Source organism: Hyla sarda, chromosome 7, assembly GCF_029499605.1.
Source record: "Hyla sarda isolate aHylSar1 chromosome 7, aHylSar1.hap1, whole genome shotgun sequence".
Taxonomy (NCBI): domain Eukaryota; kingdom Metazoa; phylum Chordata; class Amphibia; order Anura; family Hylidae; genus Hyla; species Hyla sarda.
In genome coordinates, this window is record NC_079195.1 from 97,564,726 (window position 1) to 97,578,646 (window position 13,921).

The following is a 13,921-nucleotide window of genomic DNA, read 5'->3' on the forward strand; positions in this document are numbered from 1 at the left end:
ACAGACACACTCACCTGGCCGTCCGTGGTTTCTTCTTTCCCATGGCGGCCGGGACTAATGTGTGACGTCGCTGACATCCTCCTGTCAGTCCCGGCCACAGGCTCACTATTTTAAAAGCTGTGGCACCGCTTTATAACAGTGAGCCGCAGCCAGGGCCGGCCCAAGACATGGTGCTACATGGGTCCAAGAGAGAAATACTCCACCACATTAGTATGGCAGATGTTCCCCCACATTAGTAAGGCAGATGTTCCCCCACATTAGTAAGGCAGATGTTCCCCCAGATTAGTAAGGCAGATGTTCCCCCACATTAGTTAGGCAGATGTTCTCCCACATTAGTTAGATGTTCTCCCACATGAGGCTAAAAGTCTAGCTGCTTTTGACCCCCAGGAATGACAGGGCCCAGGGCAGCTGCCCCTTTTGCCCCACGTTAAAGACGGCCCTGAGCAAAACAACATGGACTGTGGGACTGCACGTTTGTTGGAGAGGCATTTGTTCTGTTCAGAGTCACCAGCGGATGCAGAGCCGACCCGGGTCAGTAAGATCGTGCACGCACCTCATTACTTTGTTGGTGCCTAGAGACTACACCAGGCCTTAAGGTAGTTAGTTAAGGTCTCTGTTCATGTCAGGCCTCAAGTGTTGCTAAAATTATTTGCAAGGACTCCATAACATAAAGTCACATTTCACAATTGGAGATCTGATAAACTACCCACAAATTAAGCCAAGCTGGCATTTTGTTCAGGAGGAATACTCAGGCACGTGCTACAACTCCGGTTAGGGAAGGGGGAATAAGGTAGACCTTTATAAGTTTGTAAGCTGTTGTCCTGCTCCGCAGGCTAGCCCAAACCATACACCTATACAGTTATTCTTGTATTTTTTAGGTAAGGTGTGGCAGACTAGTTGTGCCCAATGGTAGGCAAATTAACACTCCTTTCTCCTTCATTGGGTGCCGCGCTGTGCAGCACAAGGGTCTCGGCCTTTGGCTGGTTGTATGTAAGTTTATTGTATGTTTCCAGAATTTGTGTTTGGGTTCATTACCATGTTTAAGTAAAATTCGGTTTTGACAAAAGCTGCTGGTGAAGTTGTTTTCCTTGTTCATGACTTCGCTGTATCCTGGGGAGCCCACCCCGGTATACGGTTTACAAATGTCTACTTGGTAGAGATCAGATGAATGAAATACCACATATCATGAGAATGGGGGTGCATTGAATGGGCCCATGAATGCATGCACTGTCACTTTTCATTAATGTTTATGAGACTTAGCTGTTACAGGCCATAGAAGAGATCTGCTAAGTTTTACTACTACTCTAGTGAATTACCCCCACACATATGTGACATGTATTGGAAAATATAATGAAGTTTTCTTTGTGAATTTTGGTAGGTTTAGATTTACCATACACTTCATTGTGCATATTTGAATTAAAGGGGTACTCCGGTGGAATTTTTTTTTTTTAAATCAACTGGTGCCAGAAAGTTAAACAGATTTGTAAATTGCATCTATTAAAAAATCTTAATCCTTCCAGTACTTATCAGCTGCTGTAAGCTCTACAGGAAGTTCTTTTGTTTTTGAATGTCTTTCCGGTCTGACCAGAGTGCTCTCTGCTGACGCCTTATATGTCAGGAACTGTCCAGAGCAGGATCAAATCCCCATAGCAAACCTCTCCTGCTCTGGACAGTTCCTGACATGGACAAAGCAGCAGAGAGCACTGGGGTCAGACAGAAAATAAATTCAAAAATAAAAGAACTTCTTCTGTAGTATACAGCAGCTGATAAGTACTAGAAGGAATAAGATTTATTTTTATAGAAGTAATTTACAAATCTAGTAAAACAGAAAAAGATGCAGTCCTGCTAGGTATAGGGGAAATAGGAAAAAAATAGAGGGAATAAGAAGAAGTGTATAAAACATAAATAAATAAATTGTATTTATTGAATAATAGTCTCGATGATGTTCTATAGTCTGGGCAGGGCCCTTGCCACAGACTAAACAAAATATATTAAAAAAATATTAAGACCAATATTGTACATAAAATATACATAAAATGTGTACTGTTGCGGGAAATAGATTGTTAAAAAGACTTGAGAATAAAATATGTTCGGGCTAGTGGGTTAAAAACGTCAAATAGCAGTTTTGGGAGCGCTGGAGGCTCCTAAATAAATGCCCACTGTAACAGTTTGTGCACGTATTAGCGCTGATGCAAGAAGAACAATAATCCTCTATCTCCGACAGCACGGAGGCCGGGTAAATGAGGAACAAAGTTAGAAGATCAGGCACTTAGTGCCTCTTACCGGCTCCTGGTGGAGGATGATTGCCGGCATACGGCAACGTGTGCAGATGTATTTGTGGTACGTCCCCTTTGACGTTGATGAGTTTAACAGCGTGTGGCAGCGCTGTGATGTGCCTCTCTGCCCCGACGGCACGGGGGTCAGATGTAGAGGTGAGGATAGCCCAATAGGTGTCCCGATCAAAGTGCAGATTATAGCAGGCTAAACCAGACGCGTTTCGGGGAGCTTTTTTAGTCTTTTGAATTGCTACCATTGAAAAAGGCGACCCAGCTCCCCAAAACGCGTCTGACTTAGACTGCTATAATCTGCACTTTGATCGGGACACCTATTGGGCTATCCTCACCTCTACATCTGACCCCCGTGCTGTCGGGGCAGAGAGGCACTTCACAGCGCGGCCACACGCTGTTAAACTAATCTTCAACACCGGACCCCTCTTTCATCTGCTCCCGTACTACCGGGACTGAGAGGCATCCAGGACATCACCACCACCGGACACCGTGCTTCTCTCTTACATCTTCCCGTGCCGTCGGGTCAAAGGGGACGTACCACAAATACATCTGCACACGATGCCGTATGCCGGCAATCGTCCTCTGCCAAGAGCCGGTAAGAGGCACTAAGTGCCTGATCTTCTAACTTTGTTCCTCATTTACCCGGTCTCCGTGCTGTCGGAGATAGAAAATTATTGTTCTTCTTGCATCAGCGCTAATACGCCCACAAACTGTTACAGTGGGCATTTATTTAGGAGCCTCCAGCGCTCCCAAAACTTCTATTTGACTTTGTTAATCCCCTAGCCCGAACATATTTTATTCTCAAGACTTTTTAACAATCTATTTCCTGCAACAGTGCAAATTTTATGTATATTTTATGTACAATATAGGTCTTAATATTCTTTTAATATATTTTGTTCAGTCTGGGCAGGGCCCTATAGAACATCATCGAGACTATCATTCAATAAATACAATTTATTTATTTATGTTTTAGACACTTCTTCTTATTCCCTCTATTTTTTCTATTTCCCCTATACCTAGTAGGACTGCATCTTTTTCTGTTTTACTAAATTATCCTTTTGGCACAAGGGTAGGTGCAAGGCAGAATCCTCGGTTTAGGCTTTCTTACTACTATATTTGCGTTGAGCTCCCCACCCCCCACCCCTTTTTTTTAATATAATTTACAAATCTAATTATGGTAACTTTCTAGCACCAGTTGATTTAAAAAAAAAAATTGTAGGGAGTACCCCTTTAACCTCTTAAGGACGCTGTCCTGGCACCATAGGGGCTTCCTAAATGCAGCATGCCCCCAGAGCAAAATTTGCTTTCAAAAAGCCAAATGTGACTACTTCTCTTCTGAGACCTGTAGTGCGCCAGCAGAGCACTTTTCACCCCCATATGGGGTGTTTTCTGAATCGGGAGAAATTGGGCTTCAAATTTTGGGGGGTATTTTCTGCTTTAACCCTTTGTATAAATGTAATTTTTTTAGGAAACCAAGCATTTTAGGTAAATTTTTTTTTACATATGCAAAAGTCGTGAAACACCTGTAGGGTATTAAGGTTCACTTTACCCCTTGTTACGTTCCCCGAGGGGTCTAGTTTCCAAAATGGTATGCCATGTGTTTTTTTTTGCTGTCCTGGCACCATAGGGGCTTCCTAAATGCGGCATGCCCCCAGAGCAAAATTTCCTTCAAAAAAGCCAAATGTGACTCCTTCTCTTCTGAGACCTGTAGTGTGCCAGCAGAGCACTTTTCACCCCCATATGGGGTGTTTTCTGAATCGGGAGAATTTGGGCTTCAAATTTTGGGGGGTATTTTCTGCTATTACCCTTTTTAAAAATGTAAAACTTTAGGGAAACCAAGCATTTTAGGGGTCTAGTTTCCAAAATGGTATGCCATGTGGGGTTTTTTGCTGTTCTGGCACCATAGGGGCTTCCTAAAGGTGACATGCCCCCCAAAAACCATTTGACGCTCCTTCCCTTCTGAGCCCTCTACTGCGCCCGCCGAACAATTAACATAGACATATGAGGTATGTGCTTACTCGAGAGAAATTGGGTTTCAAATACAAGTAAAAATTTTCTCCTTTTTACCCCTTGCAAAAATTAAAAAATTGGGTCTACAAGAACATGCGAGTGTAAAAAATGAAGATTGTGAATTTTCTCCTTCACTTTGCTGCTATTCCTGTGAAATCCCTAAAGGGTTAAAACGCTTACTGAATGTCATTTTGAATACTTTGGGGGTGCAGTTTTTATAATGGGGTCATTTATGGGGTATTTCTAATATGAAGACCCTTCAAATCCACTTAAAACCTGAACTGGTCCCTGAAAAAAAGCGAGTTTCAAAATTTTGTGAAAAATTGTAAAATTGCTGCGGAACTTTGAAGCCCTCTGGTGTCTTCCAAAAGTAAAAACTCATCAATTTTATGATGCAGACATAAAGTAGACATATTGTATATGTGAATAAAAAAAAAATTAATTGGAATATCCATTTTCCTTACAAGCAGAGAGCTTCAAAGTTAGAAAAATGCAAAATTTTCAAATTTTTCATAAAATTTTGGGATTTTTCACCAAGAAAGGATGCAAGTTACCAAAAAATGTTACCACTAAGTTAAAGTAGAATATGTCACGAAAAAACTATCTCGGAATCAGAATGATAACTAAAAGCATTCCAGAGTTATTAATGTTTAAAGTGACAGTGGTCAGATTTGCAAAAAATGGCCGAGTCCTTAAGGTGAAAAAGGGCTCGGTCCTTAAGGGGTTAATCCAAATGTGCATGTCCTCCTTCAGTTCTAATGGGTGAGTGGTAGGAAAAGTTGGTCTATGAGGAGCTGCTCAAAGTAGCTCACAGAAAGACGGACGCAGGCCGGCACATGACAATAAATATTTTTATTTGAGAATTACGGACAACGCGTTTCGGCACTCTAGGGTGCCTTCCTCAGGTCCAATTTTGCAGTACACTCTGTAGGATGGGTACCATATAAGAGTGTGCTGGTAGGGATCCTGCTTCTGTGTGCGGGGCCACCATGAGCTGAGCCACAGTGTTACATATCGGGCACACAAAGTCGGAAGAGAACCGAAGCCGGAGGGCAGCAATATCAGCTGCATCGGGGTAGTGGTGGAAGGTAAGTTAATGTTTATTATTTTTAATAAACCCAATGTATAGATGACACAGAAGCGGTCACGTAAGGCATTTAATTGATACATTTTAAAAAGGATTGAAAAGCTCAAAATGTATCTGGCAAGATGCAATATAGTGACATCTGTCACACATAGGCTTATATGATTTCTGTATAACAGATGTTTTTTTATAGGATCCTATAACATGGAATGGTACAATCTATTGTGCTATTGCATGATTTCTTTTTTATTGCAGGTAATTTTATTATTTTTAATTTGATTCTTTTTCCTCCAGGTCAGGGGATGTTCGATAGGGGCCAAATTTTCACCCTCACTGGTCAACTTCTATTTGGCCTGGTGGACAGAGGTGTCTGTTTTTTTCTTTTTACTTTCCTTTCTCCCATTCATTATATAGGTGTTATATTGATGACATTCTAGTGGTGTGGCAAAGGAGGGAAAATAAGAGATATTCTTGATTTTTGTCTTATTTGAACAGTAGTACTTTAAATTTGTTATTTACACATTACCATTATCTAACAAGGGTCTCTTTTGAGGATTTTACCCTTATGTGCACAAGTGAACAGGGCATTGTGAATGATTTACAGAAAAAAGGTTGTGGGAACTCCCTGTTCCATGGACAAAGTTGTCACTTTTAACATGTTTTATGTAACCTGCCAGTGCATGAATTTGTAAGGGTCTGTAGGACATGTTCAAATAGTTACAGTCCTAGCCTTAGACTGACGCTTCTTTTTGCTGTAAAATTCTGTACAAAATAAGCTCCTATGCTACGGCGCAGATCTGCTGCAAAATTCAGCGAGAAATTTCTCCCTGAATTTTTGTAGTGTGCATATTCCCGCAGATCGGAATTAAACGCGGTGAACTTTAACATCAGTGTGAGTGGGTCTTCCGCGAGACCTGTTCACACTGAGCAATTTCCGCCATTGAAATTGTTCCACTCAAAGAAAGAACATGTTCATTGTTTGAGCAAAATTCCACAAGCACTGCATAGCCGTCAATGGTGACAGCGCCGTGCCGCGCGGTACCGCCGGCTGCAAGGCTGGATCTCCGTTCGCTGAATTCCAAGAGCGGAGATTCAGCGTGCATTCCTCAGTGTGAACACACCCTTAACAGTGAAAATTGGAAGTTTCTTTCCCAGGAGTTCTTTTGGACTTTAGCAATGGACAGCAGGGCTTCCAAAGGATTGTACTACAGGTCAGACACAATGTTGTTTTATTAACAAAAGGCTTTAACTCCTTCCCCCATTAGTAATTTTTGCCGTGTTTGTAACTAACCATCTTCTAAGAGCCATAACTCTTACACATAGCAATACAGTGCTACATAAGGCCTTGTTTTTTGTGGGACCAACTGTACTTTTTAAAGACACCCCTCATTTTACCATAAAATGTGCTGCAAAAGGGATTTAGTTTTTGTGCTATTCCCTTGTCCTTTACAGTCATCATAATACATGCAGAGTTTTAAAATGGACATTCTTGATGTTAGGGCAATATGCCCATTGTTACGCCGAGCGCTCCGGGTCCCCGCTCCTCCCCGGAGCGCTCGCAACATCCTCGCTACGGCAGCGCCCCGGTCAGACCCACTGACCGGGTGCGCTGCGATACCGCCTCCAGCCGGGATGCGATTCGCGATGTGGGTGGCGCCCGCTCGCGATGCGCACCCCGGCTTCCGTACCTGACTCGCTCTCCCTCGGTCCTGTCCCGGCGCTAAGGTGGCTTTCGTAGTCAGCCTTCTGTCTGGAAAAGCTCTGTCATGGGCCACACCGCTCTGGGACCGCAATGACCCCGTCACTGCCTCTGTACACTCCTTCTTCTCGGAAATTCGTAGTGTCTTTGAGGAACCTGCCCGAGCCTCCTCTGCTGAGACTGCCCTGCTGAACCTGGTCCAGGGTAATTCTTCCGTTGGCGAGTACGCCATACAATTCCGTACTCTTGCTTCTGAACTATCCTGGAATAATGAGGCCCTCTGCGCGACCTTTAAAAAAGGCCTATCCAGCAACACTAAAGATGTTCTGGCCGCACGAGAAATTCCTGCTAATCTACATGAACTCATTCATCTTGCCACTCGCATTGACATGCGTTTTTCCGAAAGGCGTCAGGAGCTCCGCCAGGATATGGACTTTGTTCGCACAAGGCGTTTTTTCTCCCCGGCTCCTCTCTCCTCTGGTCCTCTGCAATCCGTTCCTGTGCCTCCCGCCGTGGAGGCTATGCAAGTTGACCGGTCTCGCCTGACACCTCAAGAGAGGACACGACGCCGCATGGAGAATCTCTGCCTGTACTGTGCCGGTACCGAACACTTCCTGAAGGATTGTCCTATCCGTCCTCCCCGCCTGGAAAGACGCACGCAGACTCCGCACAAAAGTGAGACAGTCCTTGATGTCTACTCTGCTTCTCCACGTCTTACTGTGCCTGTGCGGATATCTGCATCTACCTTCTCCTTCTCTACTATGGCCTTCTTGGATTCCGGATCTGCAGGAAACTTTATTTTGGCCTCTCTCATCAACAGGTTCAACATCCCGGTAACCAGTCTCGCCAGGCCCCTCTACATCAATTGTGTTAACAATGAAAGATTGGACTGTACCATACGTTACCGCACGGAGCCCCTTCTAATGTGCATCGGACCTCATCAAGAAAAAATTGAGTTCTTGGTCCTCCCCAATTGCACTTCCGAAATTCTCCTTGGACTACCGTGGCTCCAACGCCATTCCCCAACCCTGGATTGGTCCACGGGGGAGATCAAGAGCTGGGGTACCTCTTGTTTCAAGGACTGCCTTAAACCGGTTCCCAGTACTCCCTGCCGTGACCCTGTGGTTCCCCCTGTAACCGGTCTCCCTAAGGCCTATATGGACTTTGCTGATGTGTTTTGCAAAAAACAAGCTGAGACTCTACCTCCTCACAGGCCTTATGACTGTCCTATTGACCTCCTCCCGGGCACTACTCCACCCCGGGGCAGAATTTATCCTCTGTCCGCCCCAGAGACTCTTGCTATGTCTGAGTACATCCAGGAAAATTTAAAAAAGGGGTTTATCCGCAAATCCTCCTCTCCTGCCGGAGCTGGATTTTTCTTTGTGTCCAAAAAAGATGGCTCCCTACGTCCTTGCATTGACTACCGCGGACTTAATAAAATCACGGTAAAGAACCGCTACCCTCTACCTCTTATCTCTGAACTCTTTGATCGCCTCCAAGGTGCCCACATCTTTACCAAACTGGACTTAAGAGGTGCTTATAATCTCATCCGCATCAGGGAGGGGGACGAATGGAAAACGGCATTTAACACTAGAGATGGACACTTTGAGTATCTGGTCATGCCCTTTGGCCTGTGCAACGCCCCTGCCGTCTTCCAAGACTTTATTAATGAAATTTTTCGTGATCTCTTATATTCCTGTGTTGTTGTGTATCTGGACGATATTCTGATTTTTTCTGCCAACCTAGAAGAACACCGCCAGCATGTCCGCATGGTTCTTCAGAGACTTCGAGACAACCAACTTTATGCCAAAATGGAGAAATGTCTGTTTGAATGTCAATCTCTTCCTTTCCTAGGATACTTGGTCTCTGGCCAGGGACTACAAATGGACCCAGACAAACTCTCTGCCGTCTTAGATTGGCCACGCCCCTCCGGACTCCGTGCTATCCAACGTTTTTTGGAGTTCGCCAATTATTACAGACAATTTATTCCACATTTTTCCACCATTGTGGCTCCTATCGTGGCTTTAACCAAGAAGAACGCCAATCCTAAGTCATGGCCTCCTCAAGCGGAAGACGCCTTTAAACAGCTCAAGTCTGCCTTTTCTTCTGCTCCCGTGCTCTCCAGACCTGACCCATCTAAACCCTTCCTATTGGAGGTTGATGCCTCCTCAGTAGGAGCTGGAGCAGTTCTTCTACAAAAAAATTCTTCTGGGCATGCTGTTACTTGTGGTTTTTTTTCTAGGACCTTCTCTCCGGCGGAGAGGAACTACTCCATCGGGGATCGAGAGCTACTGGCCATTAAATTAGCACTTGAGGAATGGAGGCACCTGCTGGAGGGATCAAAATTTCCAGTTATTATTTACACCGATCACAAGAATCTCTCCTATCTTCAGTCTGCCCAACGGCTGAACCCTCGCCAGGCCAGGTGGTCTCTGTTCTTTGCCCGGTTTAATTTTGAAATTCACTTTCGCCCTGCCGATAAGAACATTAGGGCCGATGCTCTCTCTTGTTCCTCGGATGCCTCGGAAGTAGAGCTCTCTCCGCAACACATCATTCCTCCTGACTGCCTGATCTCCACTTCTCCAGCCTCCATCAGGCAAACTCCTCCAGGGAAGACCTTCGTTTCTCCACGCCAACGCCTCGGAATCCTCAAATGGGGTCACTCCTCCCATCTCGCAGGCCATGCGGGCATCAAGAAATCCTTGCAACTCATCTCTCGTTTCTATTGGTGGCCGACTCTGGAAACGGATGTTGTTGATTTTGTGCGGGCCTGTACTGTCTGTGCCCGGGATAAGACTCCTCGCCAGATGGTCTTCTTCATCCTCTGCCTGTCCCCAAACAGCCTTGGTCTCTGATTGGTATGGACTTTATTACAGACTAACCCCCATCCCGTGGCAACACTGTTGTTTGGGTGGTCGTTGATCGATTTTCCAAGATGGCACATTTTATTCCTCTTCCTGGTCTTCCTTCAGCGCCTCAGTTGGCAAAACAATTTTTTGTACACATTTTTCGTCTTCACGGGTTGCCCACGCAGATCGTCTCGGATAGAGGCGTCCAATTCGTGTCAAAATTCTGGAGGGCTCTCTGTAAACAACTCAAGATTAAATTAAACTTTTCTTCTGCTTATCATCCTCAATCCAATGGGTAAGTAGAAAGAATTAACCAGGTCCTGGGTGATTATTTACGGCATTTTGTTTCCTCCCGCCAGGATGACTGGGCAGATCTTCTTCCATGGGCCGAATTCTCGTACAACTTCAGAGTCTCTGAATCTTCTTCCAAATCCCCATTTTTCGTGGTGTACGGCCGTCACCCTCTTCCCCCCCTCCCTACTCCCTTGCCCTCTGGTTTGCCCGCTGTGGATGAAATAACTCGTGATCTTTCCACCATATGGAAAGAGACCCAAAATTCTCTCTTACAGGCTTCATCACGCATGAAGAAGTTTGCTGATAAGAAAAGAAGAGCTCCCCCCATTTTTTCTCCCGGAGACAAGGTATGGCTCTCCGCTAAATATGTCCGCTTCCGTGTTCCCAGCTACAAATTGGGACCACGCTATCTTGGTCCTTTCAAGATCTTGTGCCAAATTAATCCTGTCTCTTACAAACTTCTTCTTCCTCCTTCTCTTCGTATTCCTAATGCCTTTCATGTCTCTCTTCTTAAACCACTCGTCATCAACCGTTTCTCTCCCAAACTTATTTCTCCTACTCCTGTCTCCGGTTCTTCAGACATCTTCCCCGTAAAGGAGATACTAGCCTCCAAAAAGTTCAGAGGAAAAACTTTTTTTTAGTGGACTGGGAGGGCTGTGGCCCTGAAGAGAGATCCTGGGAACCTGAGGACAATATCCTAGATAAAAGTCTGGTCCTCAGGTTCTCAGGCTCTAAGAAGAGGGGGAGACCCAAGGGGGGGGGTACTGTTACGCCGAGCGCTCCGGGTCCCCGCTCCTCCCCGGAGCGCTCGCAACATCCTCGCTACGGCAGCGCCCCGGTCAGACCCACTGACCGGGTGCGCTGCGATACCGCCTCCAGCCGGGATGCGATTCGCGATGCGGGTGGCGCCCGCTCGCGATGCGCACCCCGGCTTCCGTACCTGACTCGCTCTCCCTCGGTCCTGTCCCGGCGCGCGCGGCCCCGCTCCCTAGGGCGCGCGCGCGCCGGGTCTCTGCGATTTAAAGGGCCACTGCGCCACTGATTGGCGCAGTGGTTCCAATTAGTGTCTTCACCTGTGCACTCCCTATGTATACCTCACTTCCCCTGCACTCCCTCGCTGGATCTTGTTGCCCTTGTGCCTAGTGAAAGCGTTCCTTGTGTGTTCCTAGCCTGTGTTCCAGACCTCCTGCCGTTGCCCCTGACTACGATCCTTGCTGCCTGCCCCGACCTTCTGCTACGTCCGACCTTGCTTCTGTCTACTCCCTTGTACCGCGCCTATCTTCAGCAGTCAGAGAGGTTGAGCCGTTGCTAGTGGATACGACCTGGTCACTACCGCCGCAGCAAGACCATCCCGCTTTGCGGCGGGCTCTGGTGAATACCAGTAGTGACTTAGAACCGGTCCACTAGCACGGTCCACGCCAATCCCTCTCTGGCACAGAGGATCCACCTCCTGCCAGCCGGCATCGTGACACCCATGGTTGTGAAATCCAGAACATGATAATTTTGCCACCAATATGCAGGGTTGGACTGGCCCGCCTAACTACCAGAGGATCCGCCAATGGGTCCAAGCTGCAATAGAGTAATGTACCACTCATATAATATAATGTAAGAAAAGACAACCTCTTTAAAGAAGCCCTCCCTTTTTTTTCATTTTTTTTTTTTACTTGGTCATGTGATCACCAGTCTGACTAGCAAAGTAACCATGCTTAACGTGTGTCAGAGAATGTCAGTTCTGGATTCTGACTTCTTGTGAAACAGCCAAAATGCAGTAACAACATGTAAAAATGCAATCAATTGTGATTATAGGTGAAATCACTTTCCAAATATTTGCACTTTAAACAAGCAAACGCTTCAAAACTTAATATAGTGTGAACTGACACCAACCCACTTATGAATCTCAGCTGTTAAGGCTTCTCGTTGCTTGAGCCTAGCCAGGTGAATAGGTTGGAATTATTAGTTGAACTGAACCACCCACTTTCTTTTTTTCACAAATGTCTCAGCACCCATGCCTGCCACATCAGCTAAAAAAGATAAGGACAAGGCATATACAAAACCCTCTGCATTATTGTCTAATAATAGCCTATGCTGCAATAAGCAAATACATAAGCAAAAAAAATGTATTTCCTGGAGTGTGGGTATCCACTGAAATCCTGGTATAGAATGATTATCTTGAAGTAGGCTTACAAAAAGTAGGGTGGACCTTCTAAACCATTTCCTATGGTGGTTCTATAGAACCTCAGTACAATGTTGCCTATAAGACAAGATTTATCCCTATATACACAGAATAATATAGAGTTTATAAGATAAATACAATAGAAGAGTACACACCTTGTAACCGCTCGCGTGCAGACTGTAACAAGAAAGCAGCCAATCACAATCATCCACCCCCAGCCGCCATCAGGTGGGGCCGTGTGCAGAATCGTCTTCTTTGTCATGGTTGACAACTGCAAACACCTCTTCAACCCAAGCTTCCCACCTTAAGCAGGTATAGATAGTGTCTGAGCTTCTTTGTCCACATAAGATCACATGCAGATACCAACAGTTTTCGGCCGACATGCGGAATACTCAAAGACAGAATTCTTTCTGTGGACAATTTTATTCACCATCTGAAAAGATATAAATAGTTTAGCATTAGAGAATTCGATTTAGTTACTGGTTTCATACATATTAAAAGTAATAGGTCACACCATTCTGAATGTATAATAATTGGGGTTGTCTGAATGGATGCCTGACCTATGGAAAATCTGGCAACACAGCAAAGTAAAAGTAAAAAAAACAAAACAAAACACAACAATAAGATTTCAAGAGAAACCACAACAAGAAGTAAAATTGTTAATGACAAGCTTAACGTCATCAAGAATAAAACAACACAGGACATTCTTGGCTACATGATGAGAAGAGATCCAGCTTAAAGAACTAAACAAACACAAATACTAAGACATGAAGAGAATAACATCTGCTGACAGCATGCAAACAGACAGAAACTCCAATGGGCACGGCTTCTTTCTGTTTTTTCTTTTTTTGTGAATCAAATTTAACAAGCAAAAGCCTGTCTTACATCCAGTTAAAGGGGTACTCCGGCGCTTAGACATCTTATCCCCTATTCAAAGGATAAGGAATAAGATGACTGATCGCGGGGGTCCTGCCACTGGGGACTCAAATGATCTTGCACACCGCACCCCATTAAAATCAGTCCCCGAAGCGTGTTTGCTCTGAGTTTGATTACTGTTGATCATGGGGACGGAGCGTTGTGATGTCATGGCTCCGCCCCCGAGTGACGTCACGGCTCTGCCCCTCAATGCAAACCTATGGGAGGGGGCGTGACAGCTAAGATGTCTAAGCGCCGGAGTACCCCTTTAATAGTATCACTGGATTACTAAGGGTGTTTTGACATATACAGTATCCTGCGCATATTTGATGCATCTGATTCGCAGGATTTGTTGCTGTGTTCAGTCATTTAGTTTACATTGAAATCTGCAGCATAAAATCCTGCAAACCATGTGCATCAAATATCCGCAGGATACTGTATTTGTGAATACACCCTTAAACGGCAATTCATTAGTATAAGAGTGGTAGTCTACATTCTGATGACATATTAGCTAACCAACAGCAAGAAATATGAAATTATTTCCTATAACATTTGCAGATAACCATTATTGCAAAGTGGTTCATGGCCAGTGTAGCTGACAAATAGTCT

The 13,921-nt window shown here is 45.0% G+C and overlaps 1 protein-coding gene across 4 annotated transcripts in view; it reads right to left on the reverse strand.

The window, feature by feature from the left end:
* SLC16A12 (solute carrier family 16 member 12) overlaps positions 1 to 13,921 on the reverse strand; it is a 201,686-nt gene that overhangs the window by 66,085 nt on the left and 121,680 nt on the right. For all 4 annotated transcript variants that reach the window (XM_056529231.1, XM_056529230.1, XM_056529229.1 and 1 more), the window contains exon 2: positions 12,553 to 12,830. In XM_056529231.1, the coding sequence (XP_056385206.1) occupies positions 12,553 to 12,659 (107 nt within the window). In that variant the 5' untranslated portion in view covers positions 12,660 to 12,830. The remainder of the gene's footprint in view (positions 1 to 12,552; positions 12,831 to 13,921) is intronic.